At 37.8% G+C, this 24,956-nt stretch overlaps 3 protein-coding genes across 4 annotated transcripts; 2 read left to right on the forward strand and 1 right to left on the reverse strand.

Moving 5' to 3' along the window:
• Window positions 1-555: 555 nt before the first annotated feature.
• LOC120017188 (formin-like protein 20) lies at window positions 556-15,067 on the reverse strand. Its single transcript, XM_038870323.1, has 17 exons — window positions 14,480-15,067; window positions 12,185-12,888; window positions 11,855-12,076; window positions 9,536-11,778; window positions 9,221-9,350; window positions 8,321-8,392; window positions 6,325-6,423; window positions 6,156-6,197; window positions 4,062-4,142; window positions 3,903-3,953; window positions 3,741-3,822; window positions 3,104-3,198; window positions 2,876-2,947; window positions 2,683-2,799; window positions 2,325-2,393; window positions 2,166-2,232; window positions 556-1,455 (listed from the first exon to the last, which is right to left on the reverse strand). Exons 1-17 carry the CDS (start codon window positions 14,550-14,552, stop codon window positions 1,310-1,312), a joined length of 4,365 nt encoding a protein of 1,454 aa, XP_038726251.1. The 5' UTR covers window positions 14,553-15,067; the 3' UTR covers window positions 556-1,309.
• Window positions 15,068-17,777: 2,710 nt separating this feature from the next.
• LOC120016004 (50S ribosomal protein L18, chloroplastic-like) lies at window positions 17,778-22,736 on the forward strand. 2 transcript variants are annotated; one of them, XR_005471877.1, is made up of 4 exons: window positions 17,778-18,030; window positions 18,104-18,265; window positions 18,943-19,183; window positions 22,632-22,736. XR_005471877.1 is itself a non-coding variant. In XM_038868542.1 (3 exons), exons 1-3 carry the CDS (start codon window positions 17,830-17,832, stop codon window positions 19,090-19,092), a joined length of 513 nt encoding a protein of 170 aa, XP_038724470.1. In that variant the 5' UTR covers window positions 17,778-17,829; the 3' UTR covers window positions 19,093-19,288. The 2 variants fall into 2 exon arrangements, 1 of the variants encoding a protein (XP_038724470.1); XM_038868542.1 differs by lacking the exon at window positions 22,632-22,736 and having other exon boundaries at window positions 18,943-19,288.
• On the forward strand, window positions 20,546-21,359 carry LOC120016003 (MLP-like protein 31). Its single transcript, XM_038868541.1, has 2 exons — window positions 20,546-20,791; window positions 20,890-21,359. Exons 1-2 carry the CDS (start codon window positions 20,611-20,613, stop codon window positions 21,171-21,173), a joined length of 465 nt encoding a protein of 154 aa, XP_038724469.1. The 5' UTR covers window positions 20,546-20,610; the 3' UTR covers window positions 21,174-21,359.
• Window positions 22,737-24,956: the final 2,220 nt, after the last annotated feature.

Raw genomic sequence — 24,956 nt, forward strand, 5'->3', positions numbered from 1 at the left:
ATTTAGGCTTGTATATAGGTTGTTTCATTGGATTGGGATAGACAATCAAGAAGAAAAGAATGGGAAAAGAAATGGCTACATACAAGTGTATGGTATGATGAGTTTTTATAGGTTTGGGACCAACAATAAAAGCTTCTCTGTTCCTTTCTCTTGCTTTCATTATTTTCAATTAATGCAACAAGTGACAAGAAAAATGAAGGAAAAGTAAGGGACATTGGGGACAAAAAGGACTAACATGAAGCTTGTTTTCATCTTTTTCTCTTCCTGGGGTGTAAATTTAGGGCCACAAGCCATAATTACTTGAACCTTGAATGGAGGTTCAAAAAATGGTAACTAAGGTTATCAATCAGAACCTTAAAAAGAAGGGGAATCGAACCAAGTATAAGGAGTTATTCTATTGGCAAAAGGCCTTGTTCAATTGACAAATGTGAGCATCAACTCATAGCTCCAGAATCCAATAATAGCATCAAACCTTCAATTTGGCCCAATTGATCAAAAGAAACTAGGCAATAGCTCTGTTCACAATGAACAAACATAAAGAAGACCCACAAGAGAGAAACTACAACGCGTCGTAAACTCAATTTTGATTGAAGAACCAAGGGAAAGAAAACCAGTTATTTCCAATCTATAGACTATATTCTGAAATTTCAATACATTTACACTACAAGAACCTGCCTACTTTTTACACTTTCTGAACCTAACCACCTATACAACTTCAGTGGGAAACAAAATCAGGGGCCAAAAATGGAACTAATTTCTATGTTACAGAGAAGGAAGAAAAAAGAATTGAATGCTAAGGTCAGGGGGTTAGAACTTTGTACATGGTTTTCATGGTACAATGGGACTCTTCTGTGCACTTTGCAATCCTGAAAACTTCTGCTCTGGCAATAAAAAATCGTGCCAAAGGAACGGTGGAAGCTGGAAACCAAATTGCCAACTATACTGAACGACTGGTCCAAACTCATGAAGTTTCTTCCGATGCAGCACTTGGAAGGGCAGACCCTCACCTTTGATATCTGGTATCCAACCTGGTTCTTGATCAGCAGTTGTAACCACCCAAGGGGCACGATAGAAAAGCCTGTCAATCACATGCTGCTAAGCCTTTTCAATAGTTTGACGTCCTCGGGGTCCAAGCTCTTCCAGTGTCATTTAAGGCTTAGCAATGTACTATTGGTGGAGAATGTCAGAACGGCCGATCGAATGCTTCTGAACAATCAACAAAGCAGTGATTTTGCCGTCATTCAGTTTAAAATCTGTGTGCCAAAGATCTCCTGTTTGCAAGAAGCTAAACATCTACTCCTTTGCTATTTCACCCTTTTCTCGTAAGAGTAGTTCCCTTGGCCCTCTCCATTTCGGCCTCTTTCCCAGCTTTCTTCTTCTCCAACTCATCCTGTTTGACATTTTCCTCCTGTGCTTTCCTAAACAACCTCACAAAATTTAAGAGCGTCGCTGTAACTGCATAGATCACCAATGCCAAACACAGCAAATTGTGTAAATTACCAAAGAAAAGGAGCAAGGATAACGATGTTGAATTTTGGATGTCACCCACAAATAAGGAAGAAATACAATATGGAAATGACATCAAATATTCTCTTCCATTCATTCCCTTTTTCCTTCCTAATACTCCCTCTAGATCATCTCTCAGAATTATAGTATCATAACTACTCAATATATCTTGCTCATGACCAAAAAACGAGAGAGAGAGAGAGAGAGAGAGAAACACAGAGAGGCTCACAAAGAAAATTCTATGTTTTTATCACAAGTCATCGTATCCCTTTTAGCACTTCATACCCATCTCTTTCCCCTTTATCACATTCTTCGCACCATACTATCCTCGCTGTCCTTTTACCCATTCCCTTCCTTCTCCAAGTCTACTTTTAACTCTGATTACATTTCTATTCGGTTCTATTTTATCTCAATGAAACCAAATCTTATGAAAATCCACTTGACTTGAGGGATCTTTCTTTGTTACATCGTCCTGGACAAGTTGGTCTAAATTCCAGAGACCGATTCTGGCAACAGTAAGCAGATAGTGTCTTGTGACCTTAAATTGAGATAACTGTTGAAGAACCCAAGCACATTAAACAAATTGAAGGACCATTTCCAACAACAAATAGAAGCCTATACACTTAAAAATTGCAGAAAATGTGAAATCCACAACTTACCCTGCTCAAATGGGAAACGGGCAGGATCCTCCCCAAAGTACAGTGCAAGTGCATCTGCATTTCTACCCTGTCCACCACACAAAAACAATTAAGAATATCGTTCCCATGAATCTTGAATCCATGAATAAACTGACTCTAGAGACATGGTTAGAAAATTACCACCACCGAATACAGATTTGTAACTGACACCACCTCTGTCTCAGCAACAAAAATGAATGCTTTCAATGTCTGAAGGCAAAAGGACGGGATGAAAATAGAAAAATTAGGCAAAAGTATAGACATGAAGAAATCCGAGGAAGAAAAAGTAGCAAAAGATTCCTCCTTAAATTATTATATGGTCTCCATACATGCTAAATCTGCCTGTGTTCGGCGACAATGTAATAATTTAAAAGGAAAGTAACTGAGACTTCATTCGAAGTTATCCAATTAAACTTGCACTGTAGTAGAAACACATCAAGCTTCCCCAAACCCATGTAGGATTTGTGTTATATAAATGTGATGAAAATGACAGCAATACCTTTCGAAAAACTTCAGACACAGGACCGTCATTTTCTGAGGCAAGAAGCTCCTGTTTGACCTTCTCCAATCCCTTGATTATTGCTTGCATTTCTTCTGCTAAAGATTTTAATTGTATCTGCAATGAAGCAGAATCAAAATCTTTGTTCATCTAACCATACTAAATATAATATCACTGGAGGACATATTGAAACCTTTGATGCAGGTTCGAGGCTAACAAGATCCAGGTGAAAATCTAGGAGTTCTGGTGAATGATCAGCAAGTTTCTGGGACAAGAAACCCAAAAGTGAGACAATGTATGTATTATGTAATAGCAACAACATTCAAACTCAAAAGCACAAACTTGCATTTAGCCCTAATAACTCTGACTGAAAGACCAAAGAAACAAATAAAAACAAGAAAATTAAACAAGAAAATTATACCTTGCAAAGAAAATGCATAAGTGTCATCTTGCTGGTAGAAGAACGAGTATCAGTGAGTTTTAATAAACTGTCCAACTTAAATCCAATGGCGGAACCTAAACATGTACAAAGTCATATATTGATATCAACACATGAAAGTAGCCACTGAGAAACTTTCACTAATCCAAACCTATCTTTTAGCATGACAAGACATCAAGAAGTATGGTAAAGGAAAAAAAGCTACAAATTGAGTAGCATCAGGTCATCAAAATATTAAGAACCCTTCGTCCAAAAGCCATGGTATAAATCATCAAATGCACTCCACAAAGTAGCATACGAGTGGAATAATCAGACACACATGAACATTATTAGATACAACATTCTGCTGCTTGAGAGCACAAATCTATTACTTTCAAATAAACAACAATTAATACTGCCCATTGAGATGCCTAGTGAACTACAAGGGCATACACAACAGTCAACAACCTTTTCCTTTCTTTTCTCAATAGTTTATAACAATTAGTATTTTACTATCATGTGCTAAATCATCATCATGAACTCAAGCATGTAATCTCGCACAACAAACCCCAATTAAATCTTAACCACGCTTCAAATACACAAGGGCACCCATAATTAAGTAAATAATGAAAGGATGTACCCCTTGCAGTTCCTTGGTTTAATTTATTCCCCAAGATAAGAATTGTCTTCATAATTTCCTTCAATTTGACAGAATTCCGTACCTAATAAACCAGTAAAGTTCCTAAGATTAATCAGAATGTACAAAGACTACATGGAAGCCTTCAAATCTTTAGGGAAATACCTCTTCACATGCGAAATTTACAGTATTTAAATTCTTCTTGAATTCTGAAATCTACAGAAGATGTCAAGAATTGGATAAAAGATGCATCAGAATTCAGAATGTATCAAAGAGAATTTGAAGTTAATCAAAGTCAGACTAGTAACACAGATACCACCAAACCTGAGAGCTGAACTGAATCTTGAAAGAGAACACTCTTAATTTTGACTCAACCTGTGGCACTTTCATCAGCTCCAAGAAGTACTGAAACATGAAAAGAATTTAGCGAGTAAAGTTGTAGGCTTTGTTTAAATCAAGGAAAACTTTGAAAAAGCACACTTGGGTTACCCAAAATGTACAGCATAGAATAAGAATTCCCAAATTAACATGATTCTTCATATCATCAAAACTCTATAACCAAACATGTTTGGGTCTAGAAAAAATCAATAAGAAAAAATAGTTGGAATCCACTTTGTGGATTTGCTACGTCATTCATTTGCTTTCCCTCTAGTCTCTACTAACCCCACAACATCCATGTTCTTTTTCATCACATGATTCTTTCTTTCTTTCTTTTTTGTCACCGCTTTTCCCTTCCTAGCATCTCCTACCGGAATTTTCCTGACTTTTCATTCTGGAGCACCAACATCTCTTTGTTGTCTGCTTCCAAACCACCTGAAAAGAGTTTCTGATTAATCTTTTATTGCTACCCTTCACACATTCAAAAATTATATTGTCTATTAACAGTCGAACATTGGATACCAAGATCATTGCCCAGTGCGTAGCAGACATAGAGAAATTACCCTTTTAAATTAAAAGGAACCCTTCAATCTCATAAATTCCTAAATGCACTCTCCCAAATTATTCAACCAGCTTTAGTGGCTTACATCGTCATCCGTCTATCCATCCTTCAGATGTATTGGCCCAAGATCTTTAAAAATACCATCCATTTTAATTGGTTCGTCCTTCGACTTTTCTGCCTTTGAAAAACTTACAATTGATGCATTTCGAATTAGTCCTACCTACTCTAAAGCCTTCAGATTCCTGCTTATGTTTCATTCGTCCAACTTCAAACTCCTAGTATAGTCACATCCCTTAAGAAAAGCCCAGTCCTCTTCTAAAGAGAGATTACTACTGAAACTATTAGATGGAGTTGATCATCAGAAGTGGTAGCTTGAGTTGTGTTACAAAATCAATTTGAGAGAGTTACTTTATAATGGCTAAATGGAAAGCTGAGATTCAGAGGGAAAACTGAAAAGTAAGCGGAAGTATTATGTTTGTTTTTAACGAAAAATACCATTTCACAGTATAATAAATACAATTTATTCTTATAATTAGGACGGGATCCATGTGAAAAAAAACACCTTCAAGCATGCATACATAAGCTTGTGATGGCAGAAATGAGGCACACCGACGTACACAGGAGATATAATAGAAGAGCAACGAAAAGAAGAGAGATCAAGTAGAAACTATAAACTATATAAAAACTCCAGATATGTTCTGAGGAATCTAACCACCCATCATGAGTGAAATATTGTAGCCAAAACAACAGATATGCAGAACTAAGATTTTAGCATCCTCAGAATTCTAAATCTAAGTACAGTCCGTCTTCTCAACTCTCAAACATACAGGGTTTCCACCCAGACAATCCAGAGAGAGTAAGAGGGGATGCCAAGGTAATAGTGGATATGAAAAGGGCATTAAGGCATTTCACCAAATAGGCACAAGCTCCAGAAGATGTGAAATTTAGCCACAACAAACACTTGCCATCACAAACTTCACCATCATCAACACAATATCTAACTAGGCACACAATAAGAAAGTTACAGCAACATAAATTAACAATATGAGAAAGAAATGTGGAAATGCAAGGCAATAGTGGATGACAAGGTTCAAGGTGGATTGTACCATGAGCAAGGTAGCAATGTGTAAGTTGTAAAGATTGGCTAGTGGTGGCAAATATTCATTATAAGTTGCACGGGTGCAAGGTTCGAACTGGCTCAGGTGCATTCTATTCAAGCCATCTTAAACATAAAACCAAAACAATCCGATTGGGTTTATATACATTAAAACTGGGATGAAAGTGAACAGTCTGAAAGCCAACTCAAGTACTCATTCCAACAAAAACTGAGAAATTTGGTGAGGTATGACATGGATCTTCAAGTTATCCAACTGAGTTGCAGCCAGTTGTAATAAATCCAATCCACCAAAATGCCAAAAGTTCAAGAAAACAATTCATTTGCAATATAAAATATTGTCAATAAATAAAATTTGGCGCACCTGTTCACACTTTCCAAGGTTCTCCTTGTCACCAGTATACCCCTATAGAATCATAGGACATGAAGGGAAATTAAATGTGCATGCAAAAGAAAGAATCATTTCAAAGTGAACATGGAATATCACATGGAAAAAATGCAAACAGGAATCATAACTTGTTTTAAATCTTCACCTTGAGAAGTTCCATTTCCTCCTTAGTAGGACAGAATTTTATGAGATTTTCCACTTGATCAACATCTAACACTGACTCATCCATTGCTAGAACTGCAGCCTAACAAGAAGAGGGGTGGACAGTAAGCCCCAAAATAAATAAGCAAAATGGATACAGCTTCTAACAACTTTAATAATCATAACAAATATAAAAATGACAGGACAGCAAACTACATCAGGGTGTTACATAAGTTGAAAAGTGGGCAACCGCCAAAAGAACCCCACCAGAATATTGACATTTCCCAACAGCTATAAATGGTTTGAGTCTTAACGATTTCAGACGAAGACTCTAAGTAAAAGATTATCCTAAGACAGTTCCCATGAGTTATCCATTTCTAACCTATACCAATGGATGGACACAAGCAACTGGCATATTTCGTAAAACACTTCTTCTCTCTGTCAAGAATATAAAATATCGGAACAAGACAACTTTCTTATGAAAATTTAAAAGTTGTGTTAAGATGATTAACTACATGAAATTCTGATCAACAAGTGAAAATAATGGTGGTGGTGGTGATAAGAGTGATAATGATGGACTTTTGGGGAATTGCCAGTGCCAAAACTCAAAAGTGATGGTGACAAGGTAGTAGTGATAGCAATATCTAAACGGATGGTGCTAGAACTGGGCTACAGTGGTCAAGATGATAGTGATACCAAAGATGGAGATAATAATGGTCATAGCAATAGTAATAATGACGACAGTGATGCGACAGCAGTGACGGAGGGATGACCAGAGTTGGTGAACAGAATTTAGATAGTGATAGGTTGCAACTGGTACTGTTCAACTAATGAAACGGTTGTATCTTTCAATTGAAATCAACAGAAAATTAAAAAAGAGAGAGACTGGATAATAGCACTTTGAAGGGGCCAGGGCCTTCTATTAATCACTTCAAAAGGAAACTATAAACTTTTATTCCATAAACAAAAAAATTCATGGCATCTAAAGTAAACATCAATATACGATAAGTTCGTAACATTTTTTTAACGGTTCCATGTGCTAATGATTTTGCCAAAAACTTTCTCAAACAAGAAAAAAGAGAAAAGCAAGAACATACATTAGTGTGCATTTTTCGAATTCTGTTCCTGGACATGTTTTAATAAGAAAATGACAACAATGCGAAATGACCAAATGCTTATCAATGCACTGTCTTCTACGATTATCATAAGCTCTGATTAATGAGAATTTGTATGTGTAAATTGAGAATGAAGCAAGCATTCTGTGTGCTTCTCTTCTTCCTATTGTTTCTCATCCTTATTTTCTACCTTAATTCAGGTTTTCGTTCACTACTCTGATTTTCCTCCTCCCTAAACCAGAACAAGGGGGTGTCTTGGGTTCCAATTTCCCTCGGCGCAAATAGGATCTTATGAATTCTAGTGGCTTGTGAGGAATTGCTAGTACCTGTCATTTACTCTGCCAGGTGGGTCCAATGAGGTCCGATTTATGCATGCATATCTTATATAACTTCGTCCATCAGATAAGCTATTAAAAATCTTAGTTTGTTATTGATCCAATTGTTCAAGCTACCTCCATTACAATTTTCAGCGCCCCTTATTCCTTGAAACAACCAAAAACCATAAAACGTCAAATATCTTTCAGAAATACATCTAAAAACCTTCCCAAACTAGCAAGGCTGAAAAATTCATGGGGTTCAGAGGAGCAAAGACAGCTGGTGAACGCAATACCTTTGTTAGTGTACTGGACAATTTGGAACGAAAGAAATATCAGAGTTTTTAAAGAGGGAAACAGCTTAAATGTTGTCATGAAAAGGTGGTCACTGATCAGCATTAAAAAAAGTCATGGAAAGGTGGTCACAAAGTATATGCTTTTGGTTCAATGAAGATTTCCGCAAATAAGGTTATTCTGCTTGCATATCTACATGAACAAGAGTATATCATTTCTATTGCAACTGGTCATATGAAACAAATGCATCAAATTAAAAAAAAATATTTTATGTTACCATCATATCAGGGAGTGGCATCTTTACTTTCGTAAGCATAATTTCAATGTTATATGCCCTCCTCAGATCAATCTACAATGTGAGAGAAGACAATTTATCAGCAAGAAACCACAGATGGATAACAAGCAGTATACTGCATATTAGAAATACTAAAAAGAACTTCTTCAAAAGCAAAAAAAGTAGAAGGTTATAAGCATTTAATATGAATAAAAGCATCATGGACAGCATAGCAAGGCAATGAATATATATATAAAAAAAATACTTCCATTAACTGGCATTTCATTCTCTTGCAGTAACTAATTCCTCTCATGGTTTCTTGCAGGGGTGAAGAACAGGAATAACATTGGTGAAGTTATCATTTCCAATCTTCTCTATGCAGAAGATACATTGGTCTTTTGTGAAGCCAATAAGAACCAAATTCTCAACCTTAGAGTAGTTCTCTTGGGTGGTTTTGAGGCTTTTTCTCGTCTCAAAGTTAACCTTGGCAAAAGTACTATCATCCCTATTGGTTCGGTTAACAATACTGAGAATCTTGCTGCCAGTTTAGGATATGGTACCATTAATCTCCCTACACAGTATCTCGGTCTTCCACTAGCTGGTTGGAAAGGAAATCTCTTGTCCAAAGCAGGCTGATTGACCAGGAGAGTGCCTCAATAAAATTCTTATAATTAAAAAAGAAGAAGATAGAAGAGCAAACTGGTGCAAGTACTATCAAAAAATACTTGAAGCCCAAAATGCTATTTTCTCACAACAGATCCTAACTTTCAAAACTGAGGATAACAATAAACACATAAACTAAAACATGTGGCAAATTGTTCATTTATTAAATGAATCAATAGAGTCCACAAGCATAAGTTTAGTAAAGTAAATTTAAGATAGATCTCTAAACGTTAGCATTACCAGTTGAACTTTGTCAGTTTTTGATCCAACAGGCTTGCGTCGCCCACCAGATTTGCCTCCTGCATCAGCAGACTTTGGGACTGTTGCAGAGAAAAGACTCTCCAGCTCGGATACATCAAAATCTGGTCCACTGGGACACAAAGGTGCAATGGCATGATTACAAAGATATGTGCAATGAAACTCTTTAAAAAGCAAGGAAAATATATGTTTCATGCAATTTCAACAAAATACCACTGTAAGGTACACTTCTTACATTATGGTAAAGAAACAAATTATGAAAAAACTGAATAAAAAAAGTTGGAGGCGTTAAAATACATTTGAGGTTCTCCAAGCCTTTGCAATTCTTCCCATAAACTCCCTTGCAGTGCTCTTGTAACTTTGCTCCAATGCAACGGTTTCAAGGAAGATCGCTTGGGTGCAGTAGCAGTTGGCCCCAGCCCTGAAGGACGTGAAAGCCCACGCCCTCTTCCAAGCTGCAAGCCTCTTGTATCAGCTGCGGCTCCTTGTGCACCTAAGGGTGGTGGCGGAGGTGCACCACATGGAGGTCTAGGTGCAGCAGGAGGACCTGCCCCACAACCCCCAAGGGGAGGAGGTGGAGGTGGTGCCCCTCGACCACATGGAGGCGGTGGCGGCAGAGGTGGTGCCTCACGACCCACGGGATGAGGTGGCAGGGTTGGCGCCCCTCGACCACCAGGAGGCGGTGGTGGAGGTGGTGGTCCTCTACCTCCGGGAGGCAGCGACGGAGGTGGTGGAGCCCCTCGACCTCCAGAAGGTGCTAGTGGTAGAGGTGGTGCCGCATGACCTCTAGGAGGTGGCGGTGGTGGAGGTGGTGCCCCACGACCTCCAAGACGAAGAGGTGGTGAAGGTAGTGCAGGTAACAAACGAGGTTGAGGGGGAGCACCATGCATCAAAAGTGGAGGTGGTGGTGGGGTCCAACATCCATAGGTTGAAGGGGGTGGTGGAGTTGGAGGTGTAGCTTCACTCCTTGGAAGAGGAGGAGGAGACGGCAACGATGGTGAATGAGGAACTTTGATTCCACTAACTATTAATGAACTCATTGGAGGAGGGGGGGAAGACGGAGGTGGAGATGGAGATGAAGGAGAAACTTTCATTGGGGTAGGGGTAGTTAAAGAGTATGCATACTTCCAACGAGATGGAGGAGGTAGAGGGGGAAACCCCGCCCCAATATGTTGCCTAGTGGATGAAGGAGGGGGTGGAGGAGGGGGTGGAGGTGGATGATGTTTTTGGTACAAACCCACTTCAATATTCTGCCTACTCAAAGACGTGGAAAGTTGAAGAGAAGGAGGGGGAGGTGGTGAAGGGGGAAGAGGTGTGGAGACCTCATTACCAAGTGGATGAGATGGTGGAGGAGAAGCTACTGGACTGGCCTGCCAAGGTGGAGAAAGCTGTAAAGAAGACCTGGATTTAGAGGTATACAACGAAGAGCTGTTAGAATGAGGTGGAGGTGGAGGGGGAGGGGGAGGGGGAGGAGGAGGGAGAGATGGTACTACCAGCTGCAGTCCAAGAGATGGTGATTCTTTAGCTGGAAAGGAAGCAGGCATCAATGAGACAGAGTGTGATGGCTCCATAAGCTCCACTTTTTGTCCTAACAGTTCGTTTGCAGCATCTCTGGAAACCACTGCTCCAGAAGTAGCAGGAACAGAAGAAGCCTTTACAGGGCCACAAGCATTCGAATCTTTTGGAGAAGCAATAACATCAAGATCTGGTGGTGCACTATTATATCTAGCAGGTGGATGCGACACATGCATCAAATTGGTATAAGAGCCTTTGTTAGGGGGAATCCAACGAGATACTGCATTTGGTTTTGCAAGTTTTGCATGTGTTCCCAGCTGTTCTTGCTGTTTAATCTTTTGCTTGGCTACAACTGAATCTGCAGCTGTTTTCGTGCCCAACATATGCTGTTTCTTCAGAGAAGATGGCACTACTTTTTCTGATTTTGGCCTACAAACATCCGCCCTCAACTTTTTCTGAGTAACCCCTGAATCTAACTTCTTTTGCACAACAGTGTCTTGATTTCCAACTTTAATATCTATTTCTTCGAGTCTTCCACTTGGAACTTTAGTTACTTCCTTGGTTATTATATGTCTTAGCAAACTAGGGGCAGTTACCACAGGCTCTTGTTTCATGTCACTATCATCCACGGTAATGTCTTTCACCGTATGGATATCCACATCCATTTTCTCTTCCATCTTATACTTCACATCATCCACAGCAATATCCTTTACCGGTTCAGAATTAGAATTCATATTTCCAAACTGTTTGTGTTTCCCATCATCTGATGCACAATCTAGAAATGTGTGAGGATCCACATCCTCCTCCTTCCAGACTTCTGTATGGTCAGTATCATCAGGAGTGTTTCCCTCGACCGAAAGAGTTTCAAAGTCCCCCTTTCCTTCCTGCGCATCAACCACATTGCTAAATATCTCTTCAACCTCAAAAAATTCCTCAGGTGAAGCACTGCCTGTCTCATTTGCATCTTCACTTGTCACGACTGAGGTTAGATTAGGCACAACAGCATCAACATCCAAAAAAAGTACCTGATACAGATATGAATGTGGATTCAACTCCTACAACTTCAGGAAAAAAATCTACAACAGTATCTTAAAAACCTACCTCTGCTCTAAAGTCCTTTGGAAATTGGCCCTTGGCATCCCATAGAATGTCAATTTCATCACGGCTGATCGTCAAGATATTAGCCCGCACAAATGCTGTGTGGAACATAACTCGAAACATCATCTCCTCACGTACTAGATCTTCATCCAAATGGATACATTCAAGAACGACATCGCCTTGGACCCTGCAATGGATATCTATTTTCACCAACATACACTCTGCCTGCAGTTAAAATTCTTAAGAACATGTCTCAATTGTTTTTTCAAATATAATAACAAGAGCACTTCTAATTTATAGAGCAAATTTCCAAATTCAATTGTAATGCATTACCTGCAAGTAGTGACGAACAAGTTTTTTTGTCTTTGAAGTTGAAAATAAGAGCTTAGAAGTTCTATTGGCTGGTTTTGAGGGGTCCTGACCATAAACACGGACAACTGGTCTGCAACCTTGCCCCCCATCAAATAATGGAAGAACTGCAAGGACAAGACAATCTAAAAGTAGAGGTGTATCTGATGGAGGCCAATCAGAACCCAAATTTCTTCTGGAGATGTACTGAAGATATCTCAATTGGGAAGGTTGAGGATTTAAAGGAGATAAGAGATGGAGAAGCTCTCTAGGAGCTTGCTTGTAGACCATTTCAAGAGTCTTCAGCTCCCCATTATACTGTTTGCGGTATAAGAGAAGGCCTGCAAGCATGAATGCAAGTACAGGCCAACCTCCTCTTTCACAGTGCATCAAAAGTACATTTTGCTGTCCCTCCAAAGATAACCAGCTTTCACTAGATCGAAGAAAGTGATGGATCATCTCCAAAGGTAGCAGAGGACACCCCTCATATTGCCGAGGATAATCCATAACTGTCATGTCATACTGAGACAATATGTCTGAAATTTGGCTCCGCTTCTCCCCTTCCCTAAAGTTGAAGACCATGAAGGAAGCATCGGGAAAGTGGTCTTGCAGCTGTGCTACAATTCCACCAATGTATCCTTTGTACTCATCATCTTCCAAAACGTCAGTGGCGAAGCAGCAGTCAAATACTGCAAAAGAAGACAACAGATATCAGCAATCAATGTCCAATAATGACACAGCTGCCAAAACAAATTGTTGAACTCGAGCATGATAAGATCTTAAACTTTAAAAGTCTAGCACAGCTTCTAAATAAGAACCAAAATTTTCACGATTAAGAATAGGACCATAAATTTCAGTTTATGACAAAAACCTCAGTATCATCCACCCAAAAGAATGATGCCAGCATTAACAATTTCCCTGACTATAAGTGACATAATTAACCAAGAATAAAATCCTAAAAAAGACTATAAATACTTTGAATTGATAAAGAAATTGACAACTTCCTATTTTCCATGAGTAACACAAAGGGCTTCGCCCAAGTACTGAAGAAGTTACAAAAAAAAGTAGTACAAAAGGTCAATACAAAAGAACCAGACAGAAAAAATGAAAGAAGTCTACATCAGATCTTTAAAAATAGATACCAGGCTAGAGACAAATTGGAAGCAAACTGTAAAACAGCTGTGATTCTAAAATCTAAACTAGCATGATGAATACATCCAAACACCAAAATAATTTTTTTTGAAATCAAAGAATGGCAGCTTCAAATCTGCTATAGTCTTAGCAACCCTCAACACTTTCCGATTTCTACACCTTGCAAAAGTACACTTTCAACAGGCTAGAAGGTGTAGAAGTTTAGAGGGTATAACCCAACAAACAAAAAACTTAGAAAACACATTAGATCCCATATTCAAATCAAGAGGAAGTAATAAAGTTATCAAAAGATTCATCAATTGACTTTCCATGGAGCACAGTACAAATATTTGGCTGATGAATCAAACAATCTGCCACTAGTATCTTCTATACAGGGGCTATCCTACAAAATAGACCCTGGATGGATATTAATTGGATCATGTACATTACTGTCATTGAAAATGAGAAAATTGTAAACCTCATCAAGGTAAAAAGGGCACTTGGTAGTCCCAAACATAAATGCTCCTATGGGAACTGCTGCTTTGCTTCTGTTGGCTCACTCTGTAGATGAGTTTGAAATGGAAATCTAACATCCCAATCTCACTCTATAAACTACTTCCTTCATCATATAAACATTTACCGCTCTGTTCTTATAATTTAAAAATTGCACATAAAATAAGCCAGTGTAAGTTAACGTCAAGTCGTCAAGTCAACATAATGGTAGAAACAAAAATATATAAGCTTCATCGAACTTTCAGGTGGCTATACAGCTCAGTCCGAACCTATATCCCCGGCTCATGAACCCTAACTGAAATAATAGTAACAATTCCATACATTGGCTAGATGGTGCACAAGAGGATGTTAGAGCAACAAACGAGCCCATTATACAAAAAATATATATATATCCAGTACATTGCCACAAACGAACAGAAAACTTTAATGATTTGCTCCCGAAACCCAATTGCAGCTTATAACCCCGAAATTCGAAACCCTTAAGCAAATTCCATGAAAAAAAGCTTCCAATTTTCCAACCTACCTTACATTCTCATCAGAATTGGAAGACAAAAACAAAGACTTGTTTCCCAAGCTAAAATCTCCAAGCAAAAGGGTCAGGAATGAAAATAAAGAGACAAAGACGGGATACCGTACCGTAAACTCTCTCAGAGATCTCGAGAAGCCGATCCGGCGGCTTCCGGTAAAACAGGCGTCGGAACAGCGCCATTAGATGGCGCTGTTTCTCCCCCTATCGGATCCAAAGCGTTCAATTTTGTTCACGCCACGGAACAGATCATCTCAATCCCACAAAACACACCATAGATCCTGCAATTCTCCAATTCAATCACGCCACCCAATTGAACATCTTAAGCAATAATGCGAACACCTTTTCGCCGTCAAAATTGAAAATTGGATAGAATTATATTGGTCTCGAATTGGAAAGAATTAATTTACTACAATTGACAGTGAGGGATCCACAATAGGATTGTGAGGGGATTAACAGTCAAATTCAAGGAATGAAAATTTGGGTTAATTAGGATTTTTTTTTCCTTCGAAAAGCAAAAATCAAGTAGAGGGGGACTATGAAGGAGAGTACTTGAAGGCCCCCCCTTCTTTCCTTCACCTGCAAAAGAAAAGAAATTGCGTTGGATGGATCTCAACAGGTGGGATTTTACGACATCAATATGAACACAAAACGACACACGCAGAAGGAGACGACGCCAGACAATGCTTTTTCCTACACCGAGACTCGCGAAAACGGTCCCTAAATAGGAGTGGGAAAAAAAAGAAGGGGTTTTGGGTCAATTTCGGATGGGAGAATACAATGTGTTTAGGAAATATTTAAATGTCCCAATCATAACACGAATTGAATTTTTGACGTACTTAATTGATCCAACTCTTATTGGTTTAAATTTGGATAAGTAAATCGAATGATTACCTAATTTGAATTAGTGTCCGGACAAGATTTAAGTATAACGAGACAAGATTTTCGTGTTTATACTCGGATTTCAAGTATATAACTTATGTTCAAACTTTGTTCAATCTGTGTCAGACAAATTCTCATATATTGTTGAGTGTTGACCATCTTTAACCCATAATTCTTATATACATACACATTCAAATATATGGCTAACGCAACAATTCTTTGGATGTGCGCTATATAAATTCATAGATGCAAGTAAAAGCCCGTAAACCATGTGTATTAGGGAAAACATGGTCATTTCATATATACCTCACAAGAATTGAACCGACGATCTCCATAGAGGGAAATCTCCCTCTTAACTAGTTAGACTAAGAGTCGAAGTATACTTGGATCACAGAAAAAGCTCCTAACAAATTTGTTGGACTGTATACTTAAAATTAAACTTAAGTTAGCTATGAAAATAATCAAATTAACATGTCTTTATTGATAGTGGCACCTAGCCTGGTCGACACTCAAGGCTTTATATTATCGAAAACTTCCAAAGATGATAAACTCTTTTAAGAGTTGTGTTAAGGATTTCAATGTTTTTTTTCCTCAAATGTTGTGATAGACGCACATAATCCATGCAAAATCATGAGCTCCACGTAATTCGCGTGAAATCATATAGGTCTATCTCAGTGTTTGGCCGGGATAGTTGAAACAAAACATTGGGATCCGTAAACGATGATATACATATATATATATAGTGTTGCTTTAGGGCATAGGACAAGAAAGAAGATGGCTTGATAGGTATGGTATCTCTCTTACTTAGGTTGGATGCTAATTGCTAATCGTTAAGAATAAAACATTCACATCATGATGTCATGTCCCACACAGTCAACGTCACATTCATCTCTACCAAACGTTTCTTCTTCTTCTTATTCTTCTTGTTATTTTGCTTCAACTAGGAAGTTCTTAAAATTATATTATTTGGTTGGTAATTAGTGCTTTGTCTATTAATTGTTGTCTACAAGTTAATTCATCGCTCACGTGTCTTCCACACCCTCCTCGAGATTAGTAGTGTATTTATTTTTTTACTTATTAGTATTTTTAGTGGTTGATATATAATAAGGTTTTACAATTTTAATATTTATAGAGTCGTAGACATTCAGCAAAAAAACGATGAATTAATAATATTATATTATTGAGGTTTCTCTCAATTTTATTGGTGAATTCTAAATTCTCTGTTCAATCGTGAACTAGTAAATATATCTTATTTCCGCATTGTATCACCATACGTTAATTTCTTAGAATCATCGTCCAGGGCATATGAAACACGTAGTATTTAAGAGATCAAAATTTGATTAGTACACTAATTATTACGTATAAGTTTCGTGATTAATCCCAAGAATATGATGAAAACAATCAAGCTCACTAGGATGAACAGTGTGTGTTTTATGCATGGAATGATTGCAAGCACTAATTGCTGTGGTAGGGTGGAGTGGCAGAAATCCCAACCATTATCATAATCATCATGTGTGTTGTTACGAGATATGATGATGGTCCTTCAGACAATTGAATTATGCCACACTACTTGTCTTGTTTCTGTCATATCCTTATTATATATATGGACCACTTCTATATATATACATATGTTACAGAACTAAGGCTTGTGGGGTTTGCATGACTGGTGTTTGTATGGGCCATTAATGGGCCCTATCATTAGCCATTACAATGATGAAGTCCAATCACCCAAAAACACGACACACCCCTTTCCAAATCGGCTCATAATCAAAATAATCCTAGCTAGCCAACAAAGTATGTAGTGTTAACAATCTAGGATTGAAATCTTGAGTTTCTTGGAGGTCAGCTCTTTGTGCATGTTCAGCTTTTTCACTCCCAAGGGACCAGCACATTTTAGATAAGATAATATGGGGGTCCTTTTCTTATCTTTCCAACACTCATAAGGTACATTGTAGGAGTGTTAATGAGCTTAAGTTGATCCAAGTTTTTATTTTTCCTTTTGTTTTTGCTTGTTGTAATTTAGTTCTGGAAAACTCTTTGCACTTGGATAAGGCCATATTGGAAGACCAAAAAGATTTTTTAATTTTTGGGTTTAGTGGAATTGAGATTTAACACTTTTGGGCATTTGTATTAGAGTCTTGCTATATATAAATAATTTTCCTATGCGGTTGTAAAATACGGACCACTCTTTGACCGTTGATTTGAAACATGTAGTTCTCAACGTAGTGGCTCCACTTATTATTTCACTTATCTACACCCTTAAAAAGTACTCCGCATTTTACACCCATATAAAAGAATTCCTAATATAAAAATAACTTCTCCATATAATATACGAGTCCACTAGTCCAATTTTAGATTAAGATCAGTCTGGGCCTAGGCAAATATGTAACGAGCCACGGTTGATAAAACAATGTTGGGATTGGCCCGATCCATACATTCCTTTTAAAAAACGTTGGGCTTGGCCTGATCCACATGGATATGGTACGGGTCGACAAGGATAAGATATCGACATCGCTCCATGAAACGTGCCTGATAACGGAGACACGGAGGAAGAGGAGGGAGGTTTTGAGATTCGAGAATGGCTATACCATCTTCACTGTGTTTTCTTCCTCATCACACCACAAATTCTTTCTTAGGCTCAGTTCGAGGGCTTTCCACTCCTATTCCAAGACCACCACCAATCAAGCCGTCACAATCTCCGTCCCTTTTGGTGGTGGAAGCCAAAGTTAAAACCAGAAGGGAAGATCGAACTGCCCGCCATATCCGCATCAGAAAGAAGGTTCTTTTTCGATTTCTTTTTTTTCCTCTTCTCGCAGTGAAGCCCATTTTGACCTAAATTTGCTCTCTCTCAGGTTGAAGGTACCACAGATAGGCCAAGACTGGCTGTCTTCCGGTCTAATAAGCATCTCTATGTGCAAGTGATTGATGACAGTAAGATGCACACTCTAGCTTCAGCTTCAACAGTGCAGAAACCCGTCTCTGATGAATTTGACTACAGCTCTGGTCCCACCGCTGTGAGTTCAGATATACAGCATTTTTACTGCTCCTATTTTTTGTAATCTTCTGTAATTCATGCCTCGAATGTGTTCTTATGTTTTATTTCCTGTAAAATTTGGATGCTTCTGGGTATTATATTTTGTTTAGGATATTGTTTCTTTGGCATGGAAGAATAACGTAATTGGTGATGTTCTCTGCAATGAGTTGATTTGGGTGCTTAATTAGCCTAAAATGCATTGACTCTTTGTGGTAACTTATTCTTGAAGTACACTGTTGATTTTACTGATGCTTTAATCTTTTCAAGGGGTTTGTTATCAATATCTGTATGTTCTGTTTCTGGATTGTTGTTAATGGGAGTTTACTGAAAATGTCAACTTGTGAAATTGCCTGCTTATCTTTTGCTGGGATATGGTGTCTAAGTTTATGACTTATAATTTGTTAAAAATTCATTTTGAATTCAATATTTGAGACCTGTATTCCTCATCTCTGGAAGCCTTTTGGAATCAGGAAGGTGCCAGTATCCTTCATATCTTCTTATATTTTGTTAATGACAGTCTTGGAACACTTGTGAATACGCCTGTTTCTCTTTTGCTGTCTAAGTTGCTGACCTTTTTTTTTGTTGAGTTAAAAATTCTTTTGCATGAATTTTATATTTAGAACAGTATCGCTTACATCTTCAAGCTTTTGGAATCAGGAAGTGGCAAAGAAAGTTGGCGAAGTAATTGCAAAGTCCTGCTTGGAGAAAGGGATTACAAAGGTGGCCTTTGACCGGGGTGGATACCCTTACCATGGACGTATTCAGGCACTTGCAGATGCAGCTCGGGAGCATGGCCTTCAGTTCTAGGATATGTATGCATGGGTAGGCTAGTTACTTGTTCTGTTGAGCATCATTTCATTTTTTTTTCCTTCTCTTCTAACAAGGATGGAAGGATAACATGCAAACTGCATTTGCTCTGAACATATGAAATCAAAAGCTTTTGGTTCTGTTTTGTCCTGCAAATTTGAGGAAAAATAAAAAGATTTGAACTTGAACTCTGTAACTTGTCTGTGTGGTTTCATGCATTTTTGAGTATGCAGAATTTTCATTCCGGCACATTGTGTTACCAAGTTGTTGCTTTGATAACAAATGTTAACTGAACTAGTTGTGGGATGATATTGATTTATAGTGATAAGTGATGCCATTTCATGGAGCAGCCATGTTGAAATGCTATCATCACTACTTCCATGATATACTCATTCTACTTGATTCCCAAGTGGAATCATGGTTGCATAGGACATATTAAAAGATTTCTACTTCAATTGTGGACTAGCTTCTAGGAGAAATTTGTTCTTAGTTTTTGGTTAAGTAGTCTAAGGAAGAATTCAGTGTTTATAAATTATAAGCTTGAATGGTTATAAAATTTGTAATCAACACATTTTTCTCTCACAGTCTCAGCATTGGTTTTCCACCCTAATGGTAGGACTGTAGTACGCTTAGAGATCTGCCTTATTCTAGTTGTGGGAGTTTGGTGTAGAATATAAACGAGGCGAAACTACTTTACTTACAACAACTGATTTTTCTCAACTTGTGCTTGTGTGCTAAAATGGTCGAGCCTGAGCGTGAGCCTGGGCTCAGGAAAGACAAGGTGTGGCCCCTCGTCCCTCTGTAAGGGTTGGGCCGGGCCTGTGGATCTTGTGGTATGGGTAGATGGGGAGAGGTCCCTAGCCCAGTGAATGCCCCCACAGAGTGATTAATTCCACTTTGCATGAATTGACCCAATATTTTTAGACGAACTCTGGCAATTGCAAAAATACCTTCTTGCCATAGACTCAAAGCACAACCTATCGAACATGGAAAATGTTGACGGCAATATTCTCTATAGCAAAATCTAATATTCAATCACACGAACACGGGCACGAGCACTTGGGGGGAGTCAATGTTAATGATACAAAAATCCGAATAACAGCTAATAAAAAAACGGAAGCATTACACATCCATAAACTTACATAAATATGTGACATGCTTACGTGGCTTCTTTAATAAAGTTTATTTATTCTTTTAATCTATGTGGCATGCCTACCTGGCTTTAAAGCTAGAAATTTGGTTTCATGAAGATGTAAGTTGGGTTGTTCTTGAAATGACCCATTTGGGCTGTGACTCACCCAGGCGTTTTGATATTCTGTTTTTAATTTCTTCATCGATCAAAGTGTAACAATGGAATCTTATGATCAATTTAGATAAGTATTCCATATTGATAATAGAGCATCTGGTGATAAAGACTCTCTACTATATAAATGGCCAAACACCCACACCATGTTTCCTCATCTCATCATCGATCATATCATATATTTTCTTCACTATCAAAACACACAGCAAGAAACCATGTCTCTCTCTGGGAAGATGGAAACCTCTTTGGAGCTGAGAACTCCTGCTACTAAGTTCTACGAGCTTTTCAAATCACAAAACGGTTTCAATCTCAATCAAGCCACGAATGGAAAATTAGCTGGTGAAGTGGTGGAAGGTCAACTGGGAAAGAGCGGCTGCGTCTTATCCTCAAACGCTCGTAAGTAAATCTATGTATGTATATATATATATTTTCCCCTTGATCACATGTGTGTGTATGTATACATTCTCACATAATTAAAACTACTTGTTGAACAGCTGGTGGGAAGAACATGTACAACAAGATGCTGGTGGAGAAAGTAGATGATGAGAACATGAAGTTTTACTGCAAAGTGATTGAAGGAGAACTCCTGAAGCATTACAAGAATATAAACTACAGTGTTCAAATTACTCCCAAGGGTGAGGGGAGTGTTGTGCACTGGACTATAGAATATGAGAAGATGAACAAAGATGTTCCTGACCTTAAGGAAACCATTGATCATTGTGCTGCTCTTTCTAAACAATTTGATCTTCAGTTGTCCACTAACATGGCAGTGGCTTAGTTAGATCCATCCATGCCACAAATGAAAATCCTCTCCCAGTACTCTATGATGCTGAACTACTAGTACAATAAAACAACACTCTACTGGGAGATACATATATATGAGACTACTTGAGTGGTTGTATAATAATGTCTTTGTATCAAAATGCTATGATAAATAAAAATATGAGTGTGTTTAATATCTATAGTTCCAAAGTCCAAAGATTCATCATCTGTTGGGTACTAGTCATGTCATACATAGTCATACAACAGTACTAGTTGCTCTTCATCAAAATGAAATAAAATAGGGTGGGTTCTTTGATAAGAACCCATCTTTGAATCAAGTCCAGAGCACTAGAGCAGGATCCTCTCTCCAAGAATAGAATTGCTGTTCAAAGACAGACTATAATTGAACTCCATTTACTCAACTAACCATACCATCTTCATCATTTATGATTTAACAACACACACATAGCAAACCTTATGACCTTATAGTCATTACTCTTGGTTCGGAAAAACGGTGCACTGCTCGATGTCCGGTCAAGGAGAGAGAGGCTTGAACTCTCTGGTACCCATATTCAATAGGAAACATGGAGCCAGTAATTGAAAAAAAAGTACTACAACTACAACTCAAACTCAGTAATTGAAAGCCAGTTATGGTGCATGTATGTGGTGTCTATTTGCTGCATAACTAGGATGCTCTAATTTTGGTATTAGGGGCAAACTTTAGGAAGAAAGAGGTTCACTTTGTGCCTGGGCCATCAACTCCTATATATTAAAAATACCAGAAATCAATAATGAATCTATTGGAGCCAGGTGTGCTGCATATGTATGTATGGTCACATGTGTCGAGACATAAAATATCCCATATTGCTTGGCTAAACCCACCAATGCAATATGATTTATAAGGAAAGTCCCACCACCTCTCAGCCTTTTCCTTAAGTTTAAGTCCCATTAGTGAGATGACTTACGAAGAATAAAATCGTACGAGCTCATTGTATCTACATGGATCGGGAAACTCAAAACTGACAATATTATCGATATTAGTAAGCTGAAATTTCTATATGCATGTGGCATAATTAGGATGTTCTAGTATGCTCTAGTTTTGGGGAGACAAACTACAATTCACGGATTTCCCCTTGGAACTCAAAATTTGCAAATGAATTTTTTTGTTCTTTTCCAAATTTAAAAAGATACGTTTTTGCGATCAACAATTACTTACCGATGACAGGAAAAAGTGGAGAAGGATATTGTAAGGCTTTTAAACCATGAACATATACATGACTTGACTGCTCTCAGGATGAATAACAATCAACCTACTATTCATCGTTGAAAGCCATGCAGCAATTCACCAGAAACTAAAGAGAAACTTAAATGAAAGGATAAGAAGAAGACAAAGTTAAACTGAAAAATCATTGCTATAAATGAGAGAATCATTTCATTTTTTTTCCTTCTCTTCTAACAAGGTTGGAAGGATAACATGCAAACTGCAGTTGCTCTGAACATATGAAATCAAAAGCTTTTGGTTCTGTTTTGTCCTGCAAATTTGAGGAAAAATAAAAAGATTTGAACTTGAACTCTGTAACTTGTCTGTGTGGTTTCATGCATTTTTGAGTATGCAGAATTTTCATTCCGGCACATTGTGTTACCAAGTTGTTGCTTTGATAACAAATGTTAACTGAACTAGTTGTGGGATGATATTGATTTATAGTGATAAGTGATGCCATTTCATGGAGCAGCCATGTTGAAATGCTATCATCACTACTTCCATGATATATTCATTCTACTTGATTCCCAAGTGGAATCATGGTTGCATAGGACATATAAAAAGATTTCTACTTCAGTTGTGGACTAGCTTCTAGGAGAAATTTGTTTTTAGTTTTTGGTTAAGTAGACTAAGGAAGAATTCAGTGTTTATAAATTATAAAGCTTGAATGGTTATAAAATTTTTAATCTACACATTTTTCTCACACAGTCTCAGCATTGGTTTTCCACCTTAATGGTAGTACTGTAGTACGCTTAGAGATCTGCCTTATTCTAGTTGTGGGAGTTTGGTGTAGAATATAAACGAGGCCAAACTACTTTACTTACAACAACTGATTTTTCTCAACCTTGTGCTTGTGTGCTAGAATGGTCGAGGAGCCTGGGCCCAGGAAAGACAAGGTGCGGCCCCTCGTCCCTCTGTAAGGGTTGGGCCGGGCCTGTGGATCTAGGTGGTATGGGTAGATGGGGAGAGGACCCCAACCAAGTGAAAGCCCCCCACAGAGTGATCAATTCCACTTTACATGAACTGACCCAATATTTTTAGACGGAACTCCGGCAATTGCAAAAATACCTTCTTGCCATAGACTCAAAGCACAACCTATTGAACATGGAAAATGTTGACGGCAATATTCTCTATAGCAAAATCTAATAGTCAATCACACGAACACGGGCATGAGCACTTGTCGGGAGTCAATATTAATGATACAAAAATCAGAACAACAGCTAATAAAAAAACGGAAGCATTATACATCTATAAAATAAATATCTATAAACTTATATAAATATGTGGCATGCTTGTGTGACTTCTTTAATAAAGTTTATTTATTTTTTTAATCTATGTGGCATGCCTATATGGCTTGCCACCTAGATTATGTAAGTTTATGAATGGAAAAATTATGGACATATATCATTTGGATAAAAAAAATGCTCATATATTGGCATGTGGTTGGGACAACATGATGGACAATAGAAAACATAAATTATCATTTTACCTACAATATAGTTCAATTAACTTTAAAAAAAAAACACAAAAATGCTAGCAACATAATTATTGACAAATCTACATTTAACATAGGAAAGAAACTACAAATCCTAGTTCAAAAACATGATTAGACCTACTCTTTTTCTTTCGATAACAAAGAGATAGCATGTCCTTCTGAAAGTTGAGTCGGTGTACACATGATTATACCCATTTTCCAAGCATAATCATAACTACCCAATATATATAAACCCATGTGCCTCTCAAAAAAGATCTTAAAGACATCGTACATACAAAGTCTCCCCACTTATCTAGATCTAGTATTTATTTCATCAAATAATTCTTCAAATTCCCCTCTAGTTAGTAGTTACTTAATGTCACCTCACTTATCCTAATTAATGGTTTAGTATATATATGCATGATCCTCTCACACCCGCTAGCTTGTACTCCTTTTGCAATACCAACATCTTAACACTTGTGATTTGTGCCACACCATTATCACAACCTATCTAGCTCTACAAAAATACCACAAGTAGTCACAAGGTTTATGTGCTATATAAATATTTTTGTGTTAAATGATGGAGATGGCATATATGGTTAGTCAAGTAAATCGATCGATCGAGTTCACTTAAACAGCAGACGTTCTTGGAGAGAGGATCGATCTACTAGCTAGCTAGCTAGCTCTTGACTTGATTCAAATATATATATAGGTTCTATTTTATTTTATATATGTTGATGAAGAGCAATTAGTTTTGTATGTCATTATGTATGACACTAGTATATACGTACCCAATACAATAATTTAATTTGGAGCTATAGAGTATCTATATAGATAATAAGCACTCTCATATATATCTTTATTTAACATATATATATGGCATTTTGATACAGATAGTAAGTACTACACTAATTATACATTATATCTCCCAGTAGTAGTGTTCTATTCTACATTTCTACAACTAGTAATTAAGCATTGGGAGAGGATTCATTTGTGGCAGGGATCGATAATCGATCTAGCTAAGCCACTGTGATTTGTTAATACGTACTGGAGAAGTAAAGATC

This window comes from Tripterygium wilfordii, chromosome 15 (genome assembly GCF_013401445.1).
Source record: "Tripterygium wilfordii isolate XIE 37 chromosome 15, ASM1340144v1, whole genome shotgun sequence".
In the NCBI taxonomy this organism is placed as follows: domain Eukaryota; kingdom Viridiplantae; phylum Streptophyta; class Magnoliopsida; order Celastrales; family Celastraceae; genus Tripterygium; species Tripterygium wilfordii.